The sequence below is a fragment of the Lampris incognitus genome, chromosome 17 (genome assembly GCF_029633865.1).
Source record: "Lampris incognitus isolate fLamInc1 chromosome 17, fLamInc1.hap2, whole genome shotgun sequence".
Taxonomy (NCBI): Eukaryota; Metazoa; Chordata; class Actinopteri; order Lampriformes; family Lampridae; genus Lampris; species Lampris incognitus.
In genome coordinates this window covers 38,965,136-38,979,216 of record NC_079227.1, presented here as the reverse complement: position 1 = coordinate 38,979,216, position 14,081 = coordinate 38,965,136, and the positions used below count along the sequence as shown (strand labels likewise).

The following is a 14,081-nucleotide window of genomic DNA, read 5'->3' as shown; positions in this document are numbered from 1 at the left end:
TCCCACAACAGCTCAATGGGGTTCAGATCTGGTGACTGCGCTGGCCACTCCATTACCGATAGAATACCAGCTGCCTGCTTCTGCTCTAAATAGTTCTTGCACAATTTGGAGGTGTGTTTAGGGTCATTGTCCTGTTGTAGGATGAAATTGGCTCCAATCAAGCGCTGTCCACTGGGTATGGCATGGCGTTGCAAAATGGAGTGATAGCCTTCCTTATTCAGAATCCCTTTTACCCTGTACAAATCTCCCACCTTACCAGCACCAAAGCAACCCCAGACCATCACATTACCTCCACCATGCTTAACAGATGGCGTCAGGCATTCTTCCAGCATCTTTTCATTTGTTCTGCGTCTCACAAACGTTCTTCTTTGTGATCCAAACACCTCAAACTTGGATTCATCCGTCCACAACACTTTTTTCCAGTCTTCCTCTGTCCAATGTCTGTGTTCTTTTGCCCATCTTAATCTTTTTCTTTTATTGGTCAGTCTCAGATATGGCTTTTTCTTTGCCACTCTGCCCTGAAGCCCAGAATCCCGCAGCCGCCTCTTCACTGTAGATGTTGACACTGGTGTTTTGCGGGTACTATTTAATGAAGATGCCAGTTGGGGACCTGTGAGGCGTCTGTTTCTCAAACTAGAGACTCTAATGTACTTATCTTCTTGCTCAGTTGTGCAACGCGGCCTCCCACTTCTTTTTCTACTCTGGTTAGAGCCTGTTTGTGCTGTCCTCTGAAGGGAGTAGTACACACCGGTGTAGGAAATCTTCAATTTCTTAGCAATTTCTCGCATGGAATAGCCTTCATTTCTAAGAACAAGAATAGACGGTCGAGTTTCAGATGAAAGTTCTCTTTTTCTGGCCATTTTGAGCGTTTAATTGACCCCACAAATGTGATGCTCCAGAAACTCAATCTGCTCAAAGGAAGGTCAGTTTTGTAGCTTCTGTAACGAGCTAAACTGTTTTCAGATGTGTGAACATGATTGCACAAGGGTTTTCTAATCATCAATTAGCCTTCTGAGCCAATGAGCAAACACATTGTACCATTAGAACACTGGAGTGATAGTTGCTTGAAATGGGCCTCTATACACCTATGTAGATATTGCACCAAAAACCAGACATTTGCAGCTAGAATAGTCATTTACCACATTAGCAATGTATAGAGTGTATTTCTTTAAAGTTAAGACTAGTTTAAAGTTATCTTCATTGAAAAGTACAGTGCTTTTCCTTCAAAAATATGGACATTTCAATGTGATCCCAAACTTTTGAACGGTAGTGTATTTCTCAGCCCCCCCACCACTACCCCTCGGCTCTTCCGAGCCGTCCCGGTCGCTGCTCCACCCCCTCTGCCAATCCCGGGAGTGCTGCAGACTACCACATGCCTCCTCCGATACATGTGGAGTCGCCAGCCACTTCTTTTCACCTGACAGTGAGGAGTTTCACCAGGGGGACGTAGTGCGTGGGAAGATCACGCTATTCCCCCCAGTTCCCCCTCCCCCCTGAACAGGCACCCCAACCGACCAGAGGAGGCGCTAGTGTGGTGACCAGGACACACGCCCACATCTGGCTTCCCACTCGCAGACACGGCCAATTGTGTCTGTAGGGACGCCCGACCAAGCCGGAGGTAACAGTAGATGGCCTTTTTGACTCCCTGTTCAAACCAGTGTTCCTCCCTATCAATGATGTGCACATCCTCATCCTTGAAAGAGTGGCCACTGGCCTGTAGATGGTGTAGACTGTGTAGATGGTGTAGACTGTGGAGTCCTGGCCTGACATGTTAGCTCTCCTGTGTTGTGCCATCCTCTTGGCCAGCGCCTTTTTGGTTTGCCCGATGTACAAGTCACGGCAATCCTCCCAGAACTTAACAGCTACACTATATTGCTCTGTTCGTGCCGGGAGCCCAATCCTTGGGGTGGACAAGTTTCTGGTGCAGCATGTTTTGGGTTTTGAAAGTAACCGAGATGCAGTGTTTGGAAAATACGCGTCTCAACTATTCCAACACTCCCGCCACATACGGAATCACCACTGGTTTACACTTAGGCAGCTGTTGTCCTTCTCTTTTCTTGGATCGGCTGGTGCACTGTTTGGGTGTCTCCCTGGCTTTGACAAACACCCAGTTAGGATAACCACACTTAAACATGATCTCTGTAATGTGGGATTTCTCCTCTTTCCCGGCTGTGTGTCGGTGGGGACGTGGTCAGCTCGGTGGTACAGCGTCCTGATGACTCCTAGTTTGTGCTCCAGGTGACTGTATACACATTTTTCTGTGCATATGTATGATCATATGTAAAATGGTGGTTTGTATTTCTGTTGAACCTGACTGTCGTGTGCGTGTGTGTGCGTGTGTGTGCGTGTGCGTGTGTGTGTGTGTGTGTGTGTGTGTGTGTGTGTGTGTACTCACGTGGGCAGTGCTGTTGTTTTGGCTGGATCGTGACCTGCGTCTGGATGTGATGCCAATGTTCTCACCTTTCAGCAAGGAGTGAACCACATCATCTAGAAAGGTCATCTGGACCATAGAGGGGTCTACATTCTGGGGCTCTAGCACCTATCAACACACACAAAACCAAGGCTTTACATTCAATTAACTACTATGCCCTCCCTCCATCCCATTAGAATATTAAATGGAAATATAATATGAATTTGTCATTGTTCATACCAGCTGGAGAACCATAATAAATCCTTCCCCTGTTCTGATGTTAAGCCCTGTTTACACTGGTTTTTGTATTAATTTCTCTCACAGCTATCCCTTCCTACGACTCTTGCATGCAACATCCTGATAAAACAAGTAATGTGGTTTTCATGCTGAGTCAGGGGAATGTGTGTCTGTGGGATTGCTGAGAAATGCTGAGCTTCTTGCAAGTCAAGTCAAGTCAGTTCTATTTGTATAGCCTAATATCAAAAATTACAAATTTGCCTCAGGGGGCTTTACAGCAACACAACATCCCGTTCTTAGACTCTCTCATCGGATAAGGAACAACCCCCTAAAAAACCTTTAACAGAGAGAAAAAATAGGAAGAAACCTCAGTGAGAGCAGCAGAGGAAACTGAGAATGTTATTGTTCCGTGTGTGTTTTTGTACCTGGTCATTCATTACGACCATATTTCGACTGAAGAGATCGTGGTGTGTAATGATGCCAGTGAACCACTGGGTGGCCGAGTCTTGTCTGTACACACGCACACGGTAGCCATTCAGTGAATAAGGACCTAGAACAAGAGACAGATGGGGTGAGGGAGATGGTGGCAGGGAAGGGAGGAAATTAGTGCATCAACCATAAAAAAAAAATAATCATAAAACCTGACTCAATAGTACAAGGTTAACAAATGTGACTATTTTTTTTTTTAGCCATACCTGCTTTATTAGACAGGACAGTTGAACAGACAGGAAATATAGGGTTAACAGGAAGTGAGGGGAAGATATACAGCAACAATCAGGCATGTGTCTACATGATCAGCGCTACCATAATGATAATGATAATGAGTAGTTAATTAAAAAAGTGTTTCTTTCGGTGGAAAATTAAACCCTTTTACAGATAATATTTACTACTTTTAACTAACTTCTGGTGAGGGTATCTGATATTAAGACCTGAAACACCTGATGACCACAGGTTCATTACTGTTGCACCACATGATGCATCAAAGAGCTAACTCAGTATGGTGATGCCAGTAACTTCTAGGAAAAGGCTGGATGACAACTGCAAATAGTGAGGTGACAACTGGAGAGACAGTGGACAGCTCAGAGAGACGGTAACCGGGGAAAGCAGGGTTAGGATTCCAAGAGGAAGCACCCACATATATGCTACGAAGAGCCTTTCAGAGAAATACCCTCAAGGGTGCCCAAGGGGGGGGGGTGAGCACCCCAAATGGGCAGATACACTGGTAACAAGGCAAGCTAATGAGCAAATGACTACAAGGTCTGCAAAAACCCAAGAAGTCTAAAGATCCACCAGATCAATATGGGCTGCTTGAAGAAGGAGCAAGTGGTGTAACGCACAGTGTAAGTACCTGATAGAGCACCTGTTGAGACAGAGGAGGAGCTAGGCCCGGAGACACCTCACAGTGCCCAGAACCTCAACACACCATGAGCTACACCCAGACGTAGACTATCAGAACATCGCTGGGTTTTATGGCCGGCTACCAACAAAAACTCAGAGTGGCGCCAGTTTGATGAAGATGTGGATACAGCCCTTGAAGCAACAACCAAGGGTGGTGTGGACCAGAGGCTTCAGACAATGAGCGCCTTCATAATCAGCATTGCTTTGGAGAGGTTCAGCGTCAAGGAACAATGGGCCACTAAGACTACTGCAAATCCAAACCGACAGGAAGTCAAGATCGCCCAACTTAAGACAAGAGCTGAGGACATTCAAGAGCCAGTAAGGCAAGTAAGTAAGATAAGACAGCATTGTCAGAACTTCGAGGCATGGTAATGGAAAGGCTAATCACCCTTCGGCGCACTGAGTGGCACAGGAAGAGGGGCAAGGAAAAGGCCTGCAAGTGCAGTGCCTTTATCGCAAATCCATCTGGATTTACGAAGAAGCTGCTGGGGCAGAAATGCAGTGGTCACCTGTCATGCCCTGAGGAGGAGATCAACTGCCACATTAGTAACACCTACAGTGACAGCATGAGGGAGCAAGACCTTGACCACTGCACAGCCCTTATATACCCACCCGAACCCAGCACGCTGTTCAACATCAATGAGCCCACATTGAAAGAGATCAATGAGGTCAACACGTCGGCCAGAACATCTTCAGCTCCAGGCCCAAGTGTGTACTGTACAAGGTCTTCAAACAGTGCCCAAAGCTTCTGGAGCACCTTTGGAAGATCTACAGGTTGATCTGAAGGAAAGGAAAGGTGCCTCAGCAGTGGAGATATGCAGAGGGCATGTGGATTCCTAAGGAGGAGAACGCAAGTAACAGTGGGCAAGTAAGGACAATCACTTCTCAGTGTGGAATTTAAGATCCTCTTCAAGATTGTTGCCAATCGCCTCACGGGATTTCTCCTTAAGAACTCTTACATAGACACCTCAGCGCAGAAGGGAGGAGTCCCAAGGGTTCCAGGATGCATAGAGCACATAGGTGTGGTAACCCAACTAATCAGAGAGATGTGAGAAAGCAGAGGATACCTGGCAGTGCTGTGGCTGGACCTTGCTAATGCCTACGGATCAGTCCCACACAAGCTGGTAGAATTGGCCCTGATCAGACAACAAATCCCAGAGAAGATCCAAAACCTCATGCTCGACTATTACAACAACTTTAGCCTGAGGGATCTCACTGTAGCATGAGGCAGGGAAAACACACAATATTGGACTTCAAAGGGAGACCCAACATCTTAGCCAATGCCATGGCCTCCCCCTGGATGAGCTTAATAGTTTTTTCATTCGGTTTGAGGTTTTTGACACCAACCTCCCAGGAGAAGACTCCACCGCTGCCAATATGGACAGTGCGCTGGCCATCGCTGAGTCCGACTTGCGCAGGTCATTCATGCGCAAGAACACCCGCAAAGCAGCCGGCCCGGACGGCATTCCAGGCCGGATGATCAGAACGTGTGCAAAGCAGCTGGCGGGTGTCTTCATGGATATTTTCAACCTCTCCCTTTCCCTGTTTGTAGTCCACTCCCGCTTTAAATAATCAGTCATTGCACCAGTGCCGAAGACGACCAAGGTAACATGCTTGAATGACTGGCATCCTGTTGCTCCCACTCCCATAGTGAGTGAATGCTTTGAGAGGCTTGTTATGGGACTAATCTGTAGCATCTTACCGCCCACCCTTGACCCCCACCAATTTGCCTACCGACAAAATAGATCCACTGATGATGCAATAGCCACTACACTCCATACCACCCTCACCCACCTGGAGAAAAGGAACTCCTATGAGAATGCTGTTTGTAGACTACAGCTCAGCATTCAACACCATAGTTCCCTCCAGATTCTACACCAAGCTCAGGGACTTAGGACTCAATCCCAGCCTGTGCAGCTGGATCCTGAACTTCCTGTCGGGCCGACACCAGGTGGTGAGGATGGGCTCCAACACCTCTGCCCCCCTGACCCTCAACACAAGAGCCCCCCAGGGCTGCATCCTAAGTCCCTTCCTCTACTCCCTGTACACCCATGACCGCGTGGCCACACATAGCTCCAACTTGGTGATAAAGTTTGCTGATGACACGACGGTGATGGGCCTGATCACCGACGATGACAAGACGGCATACAGGAGAGAGGGTAACAATCGTAACAAAGTGGTGCCAGGAGAATAACATCTCTCTCAATGTCGACAAAACCAAGGAGCTGATTGTGGACTACAGGAAGAGAGGGGGGAGACTGGACCCCATAACCATCAACGGGACTGCTGTAGAGGGTCAAGAGCTTCAAGTTCCTCAGTGTCCACATTACCGAGGACCTCACTTGGGATGAACACACCACCCATGTGGTGAAAAAGGCACAGCAACGCATCTCTCACCTCAGGCGACTGAAGAAGTTCAGCATGGGGCCCAGGATTCTACGGGCCTTCTACAGAGGCACAACCGAGAGCATCCTGATTGGATGCATCACCGCCTGGCATGGGAACTGTACTGCCCACAACCGCAAAACACTGCAGAGGGTTGTGCAGATGGCCCAGGACATCAATGGATGTAAGTTTCCCTCCACGCAGGACATATACAATAGACATTGTGTCAGCAAAGCCTGTCAGATTATCAAAGACCCCAGCCACCCCAACTATGGACTGTTCCAGCTGCTACCATCACGCAAGCAGAACCGCGGCCTCAAAGCCCGGACAAGTAGGCTCCAAAACAGCTTTTTCCACCAAGCAACCAGGCTTTTGAACAAAGAACATTAAAAGACACTAAGCCTGATGCCGGACTGATGGTACTGACCTGTGGTCTTCAGCGGATCGTTGGTTTACACACACACACACACACACACACACACACACACACACACACACACACACACACACACACACACACACACACACACTCACACACAGAGGTAGCTTGGCATGCATAGACACACACAGATATGCAGACAACTACACACACACACACACACACACACACACACACACACACACACACACAGAGGTAGCTTGGCATGCATAGACACACACAGATATGCAGACAACTACACACACACACACACACACACAGAGGTGGCATGCATAGACACACACAGATATGCAGACAACTACACACACACACACACACACACACACACACACACACACACACACACACACACACACACACAGAGGTAGCTTGGCATGCATAGACACACACAGATATGCAGACAACTACACACACACACACACACATACACACACACACACACACACACACAGAGGTAGCTTGGCATGCATAGGCGCACACACACACACACACACACAGGTAGCTTGGCATGCATAGACATACACAGATATGCAGACAACTACACACACACACACACACACACACACACACACACACACACACACACACACACAGAGGTAGCTTGGCATGCATAGACACACACAGATATGCAAACTACACACACACACACACACACACACACACACACACACACACACACACACACACACACACACACACACGAGGTAGCATGGCATGCATAGACACACACAGATATGCAGACAACTACACACACACACACACACACACACACACACACACACACACACAGCACACTATTATTGTTGCTGCGTTTTTGTTTTGTTGTTCAGTTGTTGTTGTTGCTGCAGTGTTGAGGAGCCGAAACTCAAGAATTTTACTCTCTTATACTTTTATAATGAGACGTAACAAATGAAGAATCTTGAATATTCTTGGCCAGCACAAACAGAGACACAAACAGGGGCACAAACAGGGAATATGCTTGTGAAGTCTACGGAAGTGGAGTGCAGCGATCCCTGGTCCAAATCTCGTACCCGACAACCCCTGATCAGAGCGTTCACGGATGAATCAATAGTAATAATTACATCAGTACCCGGATGCAGGTGGCTCCTTCAATGACTTTAATGGCTCATTACACGGACAAAAATGAGCGTCAAGCCCACTAAATCCTGGTCTTTGGGTCCTCAAGAAAGGACGTCTAACCAACCAGTTCAGCTTCTCTTTGGGAGGCACCCAAATTCTGTCTGTGACAAAAAAGCCAGTCATGAGCTTGGTTAAGCTCTTCGCCAGCAATCTGAAGGACACAGCGGCATGCAAAGCAACCAGTGATGACCTGAACTCTTGGCTTTCCACAGTGGACAAGTCAGGGCTTCCTGGAAAATTCAAGACCTGGATATATCAACATGGAATCCCACCTCGACTCCTCTGGCCACTGCTAATCTACAAAGTTCCAATCACCATTGTGGAGAGCTTTAAAAGGAAGATCAGCCAGTTCCTCCGCAGGTGACCTATATGGGCATAACACATCGACCAGCATTGACCTATATGGGCATAACACCAAGCTACGGCTTCCACTCAGCAGTCTGGCAGAGTTAAAGGTCACCCAAGCCAGAGAAGTCCTGCTCTACTGAGATTCCGCTGACACCAATGTCCCCTCTGCACATATCGAGGTCAGAAGAGGAAGAAAGTGGCACACGCAGGAGGCAGTTGAACAGGCTGAGGCAAGGCTGCAGCACACCATCCTGATGGGCACTTTGGCAACTGATCAGGCCGGGCTCGGGAGCAAGTCAAGACCTTGCTATGTTAAAGCCCAAGGAAAGGAGAGGCAAAAGCAAATCCAGGAAGGGGTACGCACAGAGGTAGAGGAAGCTCACTACAACAGAATGGTGGATATGTGCAAGCAGGGGGCCTGGACCAAGTGGGAGCATACAACCGGCTGAAAGATCATCTGGGCAGAACTCTGTAAGGTGGAACCACACCGATTCAAGTTCTTGGTCCAGTCAGTGTGTGATGACCTCCCGAGTCCTTCCAACCTGTTCAGCTATTAAGAACATCCACTAAGAACCATTAGGAGGATCCTGGAAGCTGCTGAAAAGGCTTAACCATTGGCTCTGGATGAAGAGGGGTGATGCGTGGCATAATGCACTACCTGGACACAAGTCGGGGATGATCACCCCTGGCTGGGTCGCTCCGGTGAGGGTGTCTAATGTTAAGACCTGAAACACTTGATGACCCTGGGTTCATTACTGACAATGTGTCTGGGTTGCACCACATGGAGTATCAAAGAACTGGAGCTTAATCTTTTTTTACAAAGTACACTGTTTTTTGTTGTTGTTTTTTTTAGAAATAATAATTTAATTCCTCACAAATGCCGAGCTTCAAAGACCATATCCTAATGGGTGAGTACCAGGTTTTGATAACACTTAGAGGAGTTCAGTACATTTTACATGTCTTCTATCTGAAACCACACCCCCAGCTTTGACAAAGAATCTTAGATGCATTGTTGGTTAACTGATGAATGAGGATGGATTTTTCTGATGCACTCTTTAAACTTTTCAGTGGAGAATCTAGTCAATCTATTTCACAGCTGATTAAGCCAAACATGTCAGGGTATCTTTTCCTTTATCCTCATTGGAGGAAACAACACATCTCAACACAACAACAGTACGTCCTCATTCATATTCTGAATGCTTTATGCTTCATAAAAATCTAACTGACAGGATGTGTAATGATCTAAGTTGGACTGAACCAAACAGCGTGACACAAACTGGTGTACCTTGCATAAAAATCTCCTGGACCTTCTGGTCTTTGAGCCAGCCCTTCACTTCTTCATAGAGCTGCGGGTTGTCTCTTAATATAGGACTCTGGCTGTCCACCTCATCCTGAAATACACGCAGAGAGAAACAGAAGAACAGTTATAAGCAAAGACACATAGGGATAATTTAGTGCACAACACTACATAATAAATGAAGTTATGTGACAGCTAAACCTGATTTCTTTTGATCCCAAAATATTTAAATCATCCATGCAGGAAAACTGTGCACAAGATATGAGACACAAGACTTATTATCAATGACCCATGTGTTAGAAGTGATGGGGTTATATTGGCCTTTCTCCTCTTCTTCCTTTTCTTACATACTTGGACTGGTTTTCATTGACAAATGATTGGAGGCATGGTTAAGCAGCATTTATAAGAGGACGTCACTGTGAGGTGCCGGCGTGCAGCCCCTGGAGTTAGTTAATGGCGGCAGTTTGCATGATTACCCCTCAGGATACGCCATTTTGAACACGCTGTCCAGGACTCAACAGGTTCACACCTTTCCAGCTCAACACCATCAACCTAAACTGAACTAACCTCCCAAGACTGAGTCCGCTGCTTACGGGAGCTGAGACCCACGCGGCCGAGGCCTTTTCGGAAGGACCTGCTAACTGCTAGCCTGCTACCTCGGTAAGCTAGCCCACCTCCCGGTTATTTCTCTAGTCTTGGAAACCAGTCCTTCTTTCTGTTTCTTCCCTCGTTTTTCATCTTTTTTACACACTCCAGGTTAGAACTAGCATTGCAGGCTTAACCCTTAACCCCTAGACCCGACTAGTCTGTAACACATGTTTTGTACAAAATATGTAAAACCAAGTTGAAGACCAACACTCAACACACATAGACTCTTGCAGGAGGGCCCCAAGAGTGTAGACTCTCTGAAGCTAACCCATCCTGCAGAGTGCTTTAGCATGCCGAGTATACGGAAGAACTGAACATGCAGTATCGGTCTCTTTCTTAGGCAAGCTATGGCAATCAATGATGCAACATACACACACACACACACACACACACACACACACACACACACACACACACACACACACACAGTCAGGAGAATGATGCTACACATAGAGACACTAAGACTACTGTTGATGCCAAGACATTATACTTATACAAGAGGAAAAACACACTTTAGTATACAGTTACTGAGCTAAAACACACTCCTTTTCCTTGTCACCGTCTCTGATGAACACATCTGCACACACACAAAAACAGTGTTGTACTTACACAACTGTAATACGAGTCTAATGCTAATACACATTCCATTTCTGAGCATGAGACTCAAACACAGTACAAACATCACACAGTTGAAGAAGAAGTCTGAATATCAAGAGATATAGGGATGATGAAGAGTTGTGTTAACTAAGTTTTACTTATCTCCACACATTCATAACTATATGTGTTAATTTTTCTTTCTATGACAGCGAGTGGATATCTGGGTTGTACGTAGCATTGAAATGTGTTTATTCTTGCTATATGACATTAGCATGTGTTTCTCTTTTCTCTTGTTCACAGTAGGTGAGTTTGTGTTGTGCAGCAAAACTTGAATGTGAACTACACAGTGCAGAGGGAACTGAGTTTGTAATGTACAGTGGCTGAATTAACAGCAGGTGAGAAGGAGTAGGAAATCTAAGTGTGTACTTCCTCCTACTGCTTTTCCAACATGTACCAAGTAATCTGATGTGTATGGAGATGTGTTCACTGAGTGTGATGTGTGGACTTGTTAATCACTTCACATGACTGGTAATGACTTATCTGTATGTTATATCTTGTTATATATACATGCGTGTGTGTGTGTGTGTGTGTGTTATGTTATATATCTACATTACATTACAGTCATTTAGCCGATGCTTTTATCCAAAGCAACTTACAACTAGGGCTGGGTAAGAAAAATCGATTCAATCGATTTTGGATCGATTTCATTTATATTTTGCAACATTGATTCACAGGGCATGAGATCGATCCCCCCCCCCCCATTAGTCTCGTGCGTGATGAAGCAGCGGCGCGGTTACGTCAGGTTAATGTTCAAGTGCACGAGCGTGCATACACGAAATGGCCGACGCAGGTAAAACTCCGCTCAGCAAGCCGTCCCAACTGAAGTCTGACGTCTGAAACCATTTCGGATTTAAAACAACAAACGACAAAGAGCTGGATAAAACCAAAGTGGTTTGCAAGATCTGCCTAGCAGATTGTAGAAATACTACAAACCTCAGGAACCACTTGACAAGGTATCACACTACGCTAACGTTAGCTTCCGACAACAAGCCATCCGGGGCAAAACAAAAGAAACTGAGGGACTCACTGACATTACCAGCCGAGTCTTCGCGGGCCATAAAGATAACAGACGGCATCGCAACTTTTGTTTGCAAAGATTTACGCCCGTACTCGGTAGTGGAAAACGAAGGTTTCAAGCGACTCGTTCAGGTGCTTGAACCACACTACGTTATGGTGCAACGTAAACATCTGACTGAAACTGTCATCCCCATGATGTATACATGTGTGAAAGACGACATCCTAACGAAAATGCAGTCAGCAGGGAGAGTCGCCATAACCTGTGACGCCTGGACATCAGTAACAGGACTTGACTTGAGACAGTTTAAGTTTACTTTTAGTTTTGTTACCATTAATATTATTTTTACACTTTAAGAAACAATGCCTTAATGCAATTTGCAGTGATGGAATGTTGCAGTTCAAGTACACTTTCACTTGCAATTCCTTTCTAATTCAAAATTGCACTTTTGAGACTTAAGCCAGTTTTGTTTACAGTTCAAGTTTAAACTGTCCAATTTACAAATTTGCACTTAAAACTTGTTGTTTATGGTGAAGAGAAAAAATAAAGTACATTTGTATTTTGTAACACAGAGTTGAGCCATTTTCATTATTTAAGAGCAGACTGAATCGAATCGAATCGTGATTAATCGATTTAGAGCCTTATGAATCGAAATCGAAACGATTTAGAAAATTGGCCACAATACCCAGCCCTACTTACAATAAGTGCATCATTTAACGTAGGAAATCAGGGGAACTACTAGTCATCAGAGGTCATAAGTGCATCTAAACAAGCATCTAAGCGCAAAACCAGTGCTAAAGTAAAAGGACAAGAAAGAGATGTTTTTTGTTTTTAAATGAGTGAATACAATAAGTGCTAAGAACAAGTAACAGGGTAGTAGTTCTTAAAGAGGTGAGTTTTCAACCTGCACCGAAGGATGGGCAGCGACTCCGCTGTCCTGGCATCAGTGGGGAGTTCATTCCACCACTGTGGGGCCAGGACAGAAAAGAGCTGTGACCGGGTCGATCGGCAGCAAGGGCCTCTGAGCGACGGGGCAACCACGCGTCCCGGGACAGCAGAGCGAAGTGGTCGGGCGGGGGTGTAGGGCTTGACCATGGCCTGGAGATAGGAAGGAGCTGTTCCTTTCACTGCCCTGTAGGCTAGCACCAGAGTCTTAAACTGGATGCGAGCAGCTACTGGGAGCCAGTGTAGGGACATGAGAAGGGGAGTTGTGTGGGAAAGCTTAGGGCGGTTGAACACCAGACGAGCTGCAGCTTTCTGAACAAGCTCCAGAGGTCTGATGGCCGACGCCAGGGCGCCAACAAGGAGGGAGTTGCCGTAGTCCAGCCGGGAGATGACCAGAGGCTGGATGAGCACCTCTGCCATCTCGTCGGTGAGAAATGGGCGAATCCTCTTGGTGTTATAGAGGAGAAATCTGCAGGAGCGAGCAACCGATGCAACATTTGCAGCAAACGACAGTTGGTCGTCCAGGATCACACCCAGATTCCTCACAGTCCGAGTTGGCATCACCATGGTGTTATCAATGGTGACGGCCAGGTCTCGGTGAGGGCAACCTTTCGCTGGGAGGAACATCAGCTCTGTCTTGTCCAGATTGAGCTTCAGGTGGAGTGTTGCCATCCACTCCGAGATGTCAGTCAAGCACACAGCAATGCGTGTCTCTACTTGTGTGTCAGAGGGAGGAAAGGACAAGATCAGCTGGGTGTCATCGGCAAAACAATGGTAAGAGAAGTCATGCGAGTAAATAACAGAACCCAGGGATGTCATGTACAGGGAGAAAAGGAGAGGAACCAGAACCGAACCCTGTGGAACGCCTGTAGTCTGTCTGCGAGGCTCCGACACAGATCCCCTCCATACCTGGTAGGAGCGACCCGTCAGGTAGGTTGCAAACATTGAGAGTGCAGAGCCTGTGACACCCAGCCCCTCGAGGGTAGAGAGGAGGATCTGGTGGTTCACTGTGTCGAACGCAGCTGACAGGTCCAGGAGTATCAGGACAGAGGAGAGAGAGTTTGCTCTCGCAGAGTGCAGCGATTCTGTCACTGCAAGGAGGGCCGTCTCTGTCGAGTGACCCACCCTGAACCCAGACTAGTTGGGGTCCAGGAGGTTGTTC

General features: G+C 46.7%; 1 protein-coding gene across 2 annotated transcripts in view; it reads right to left on the bottom strand.

Annotated features, from left to right (window-relative positions):
* The window catches only part of jmjd1cb (jumonji domain containing 1Cb), a 336,498-nt gene that overhangs the window by 85,622 nt on the left and 236,795 nt on the right, over window positions 1-14,081 (bottom strand). For both annotated transcript variants that reach the window (XM_056296610.1, XM_056296611.1), the window contains 3 exons: window positions 9,643-9,748; window positions 3,073-3,197; window positions 2,396-2,539 (listed from right to left, as the gene is read on the bottom strand). In XM_056296610.1, the coding sequence (XP_056152585.1) occupies window positions 2,396-2,539; window positions 3,073-3,197; window positions 9,643-9,748 (375 nt within the window). The remainder of the gene's footprint in view (window positions 1-2,395; window positions 2,540-3,072; window positions 3,198-9,642; window positions 9,749-14,081) is intronic.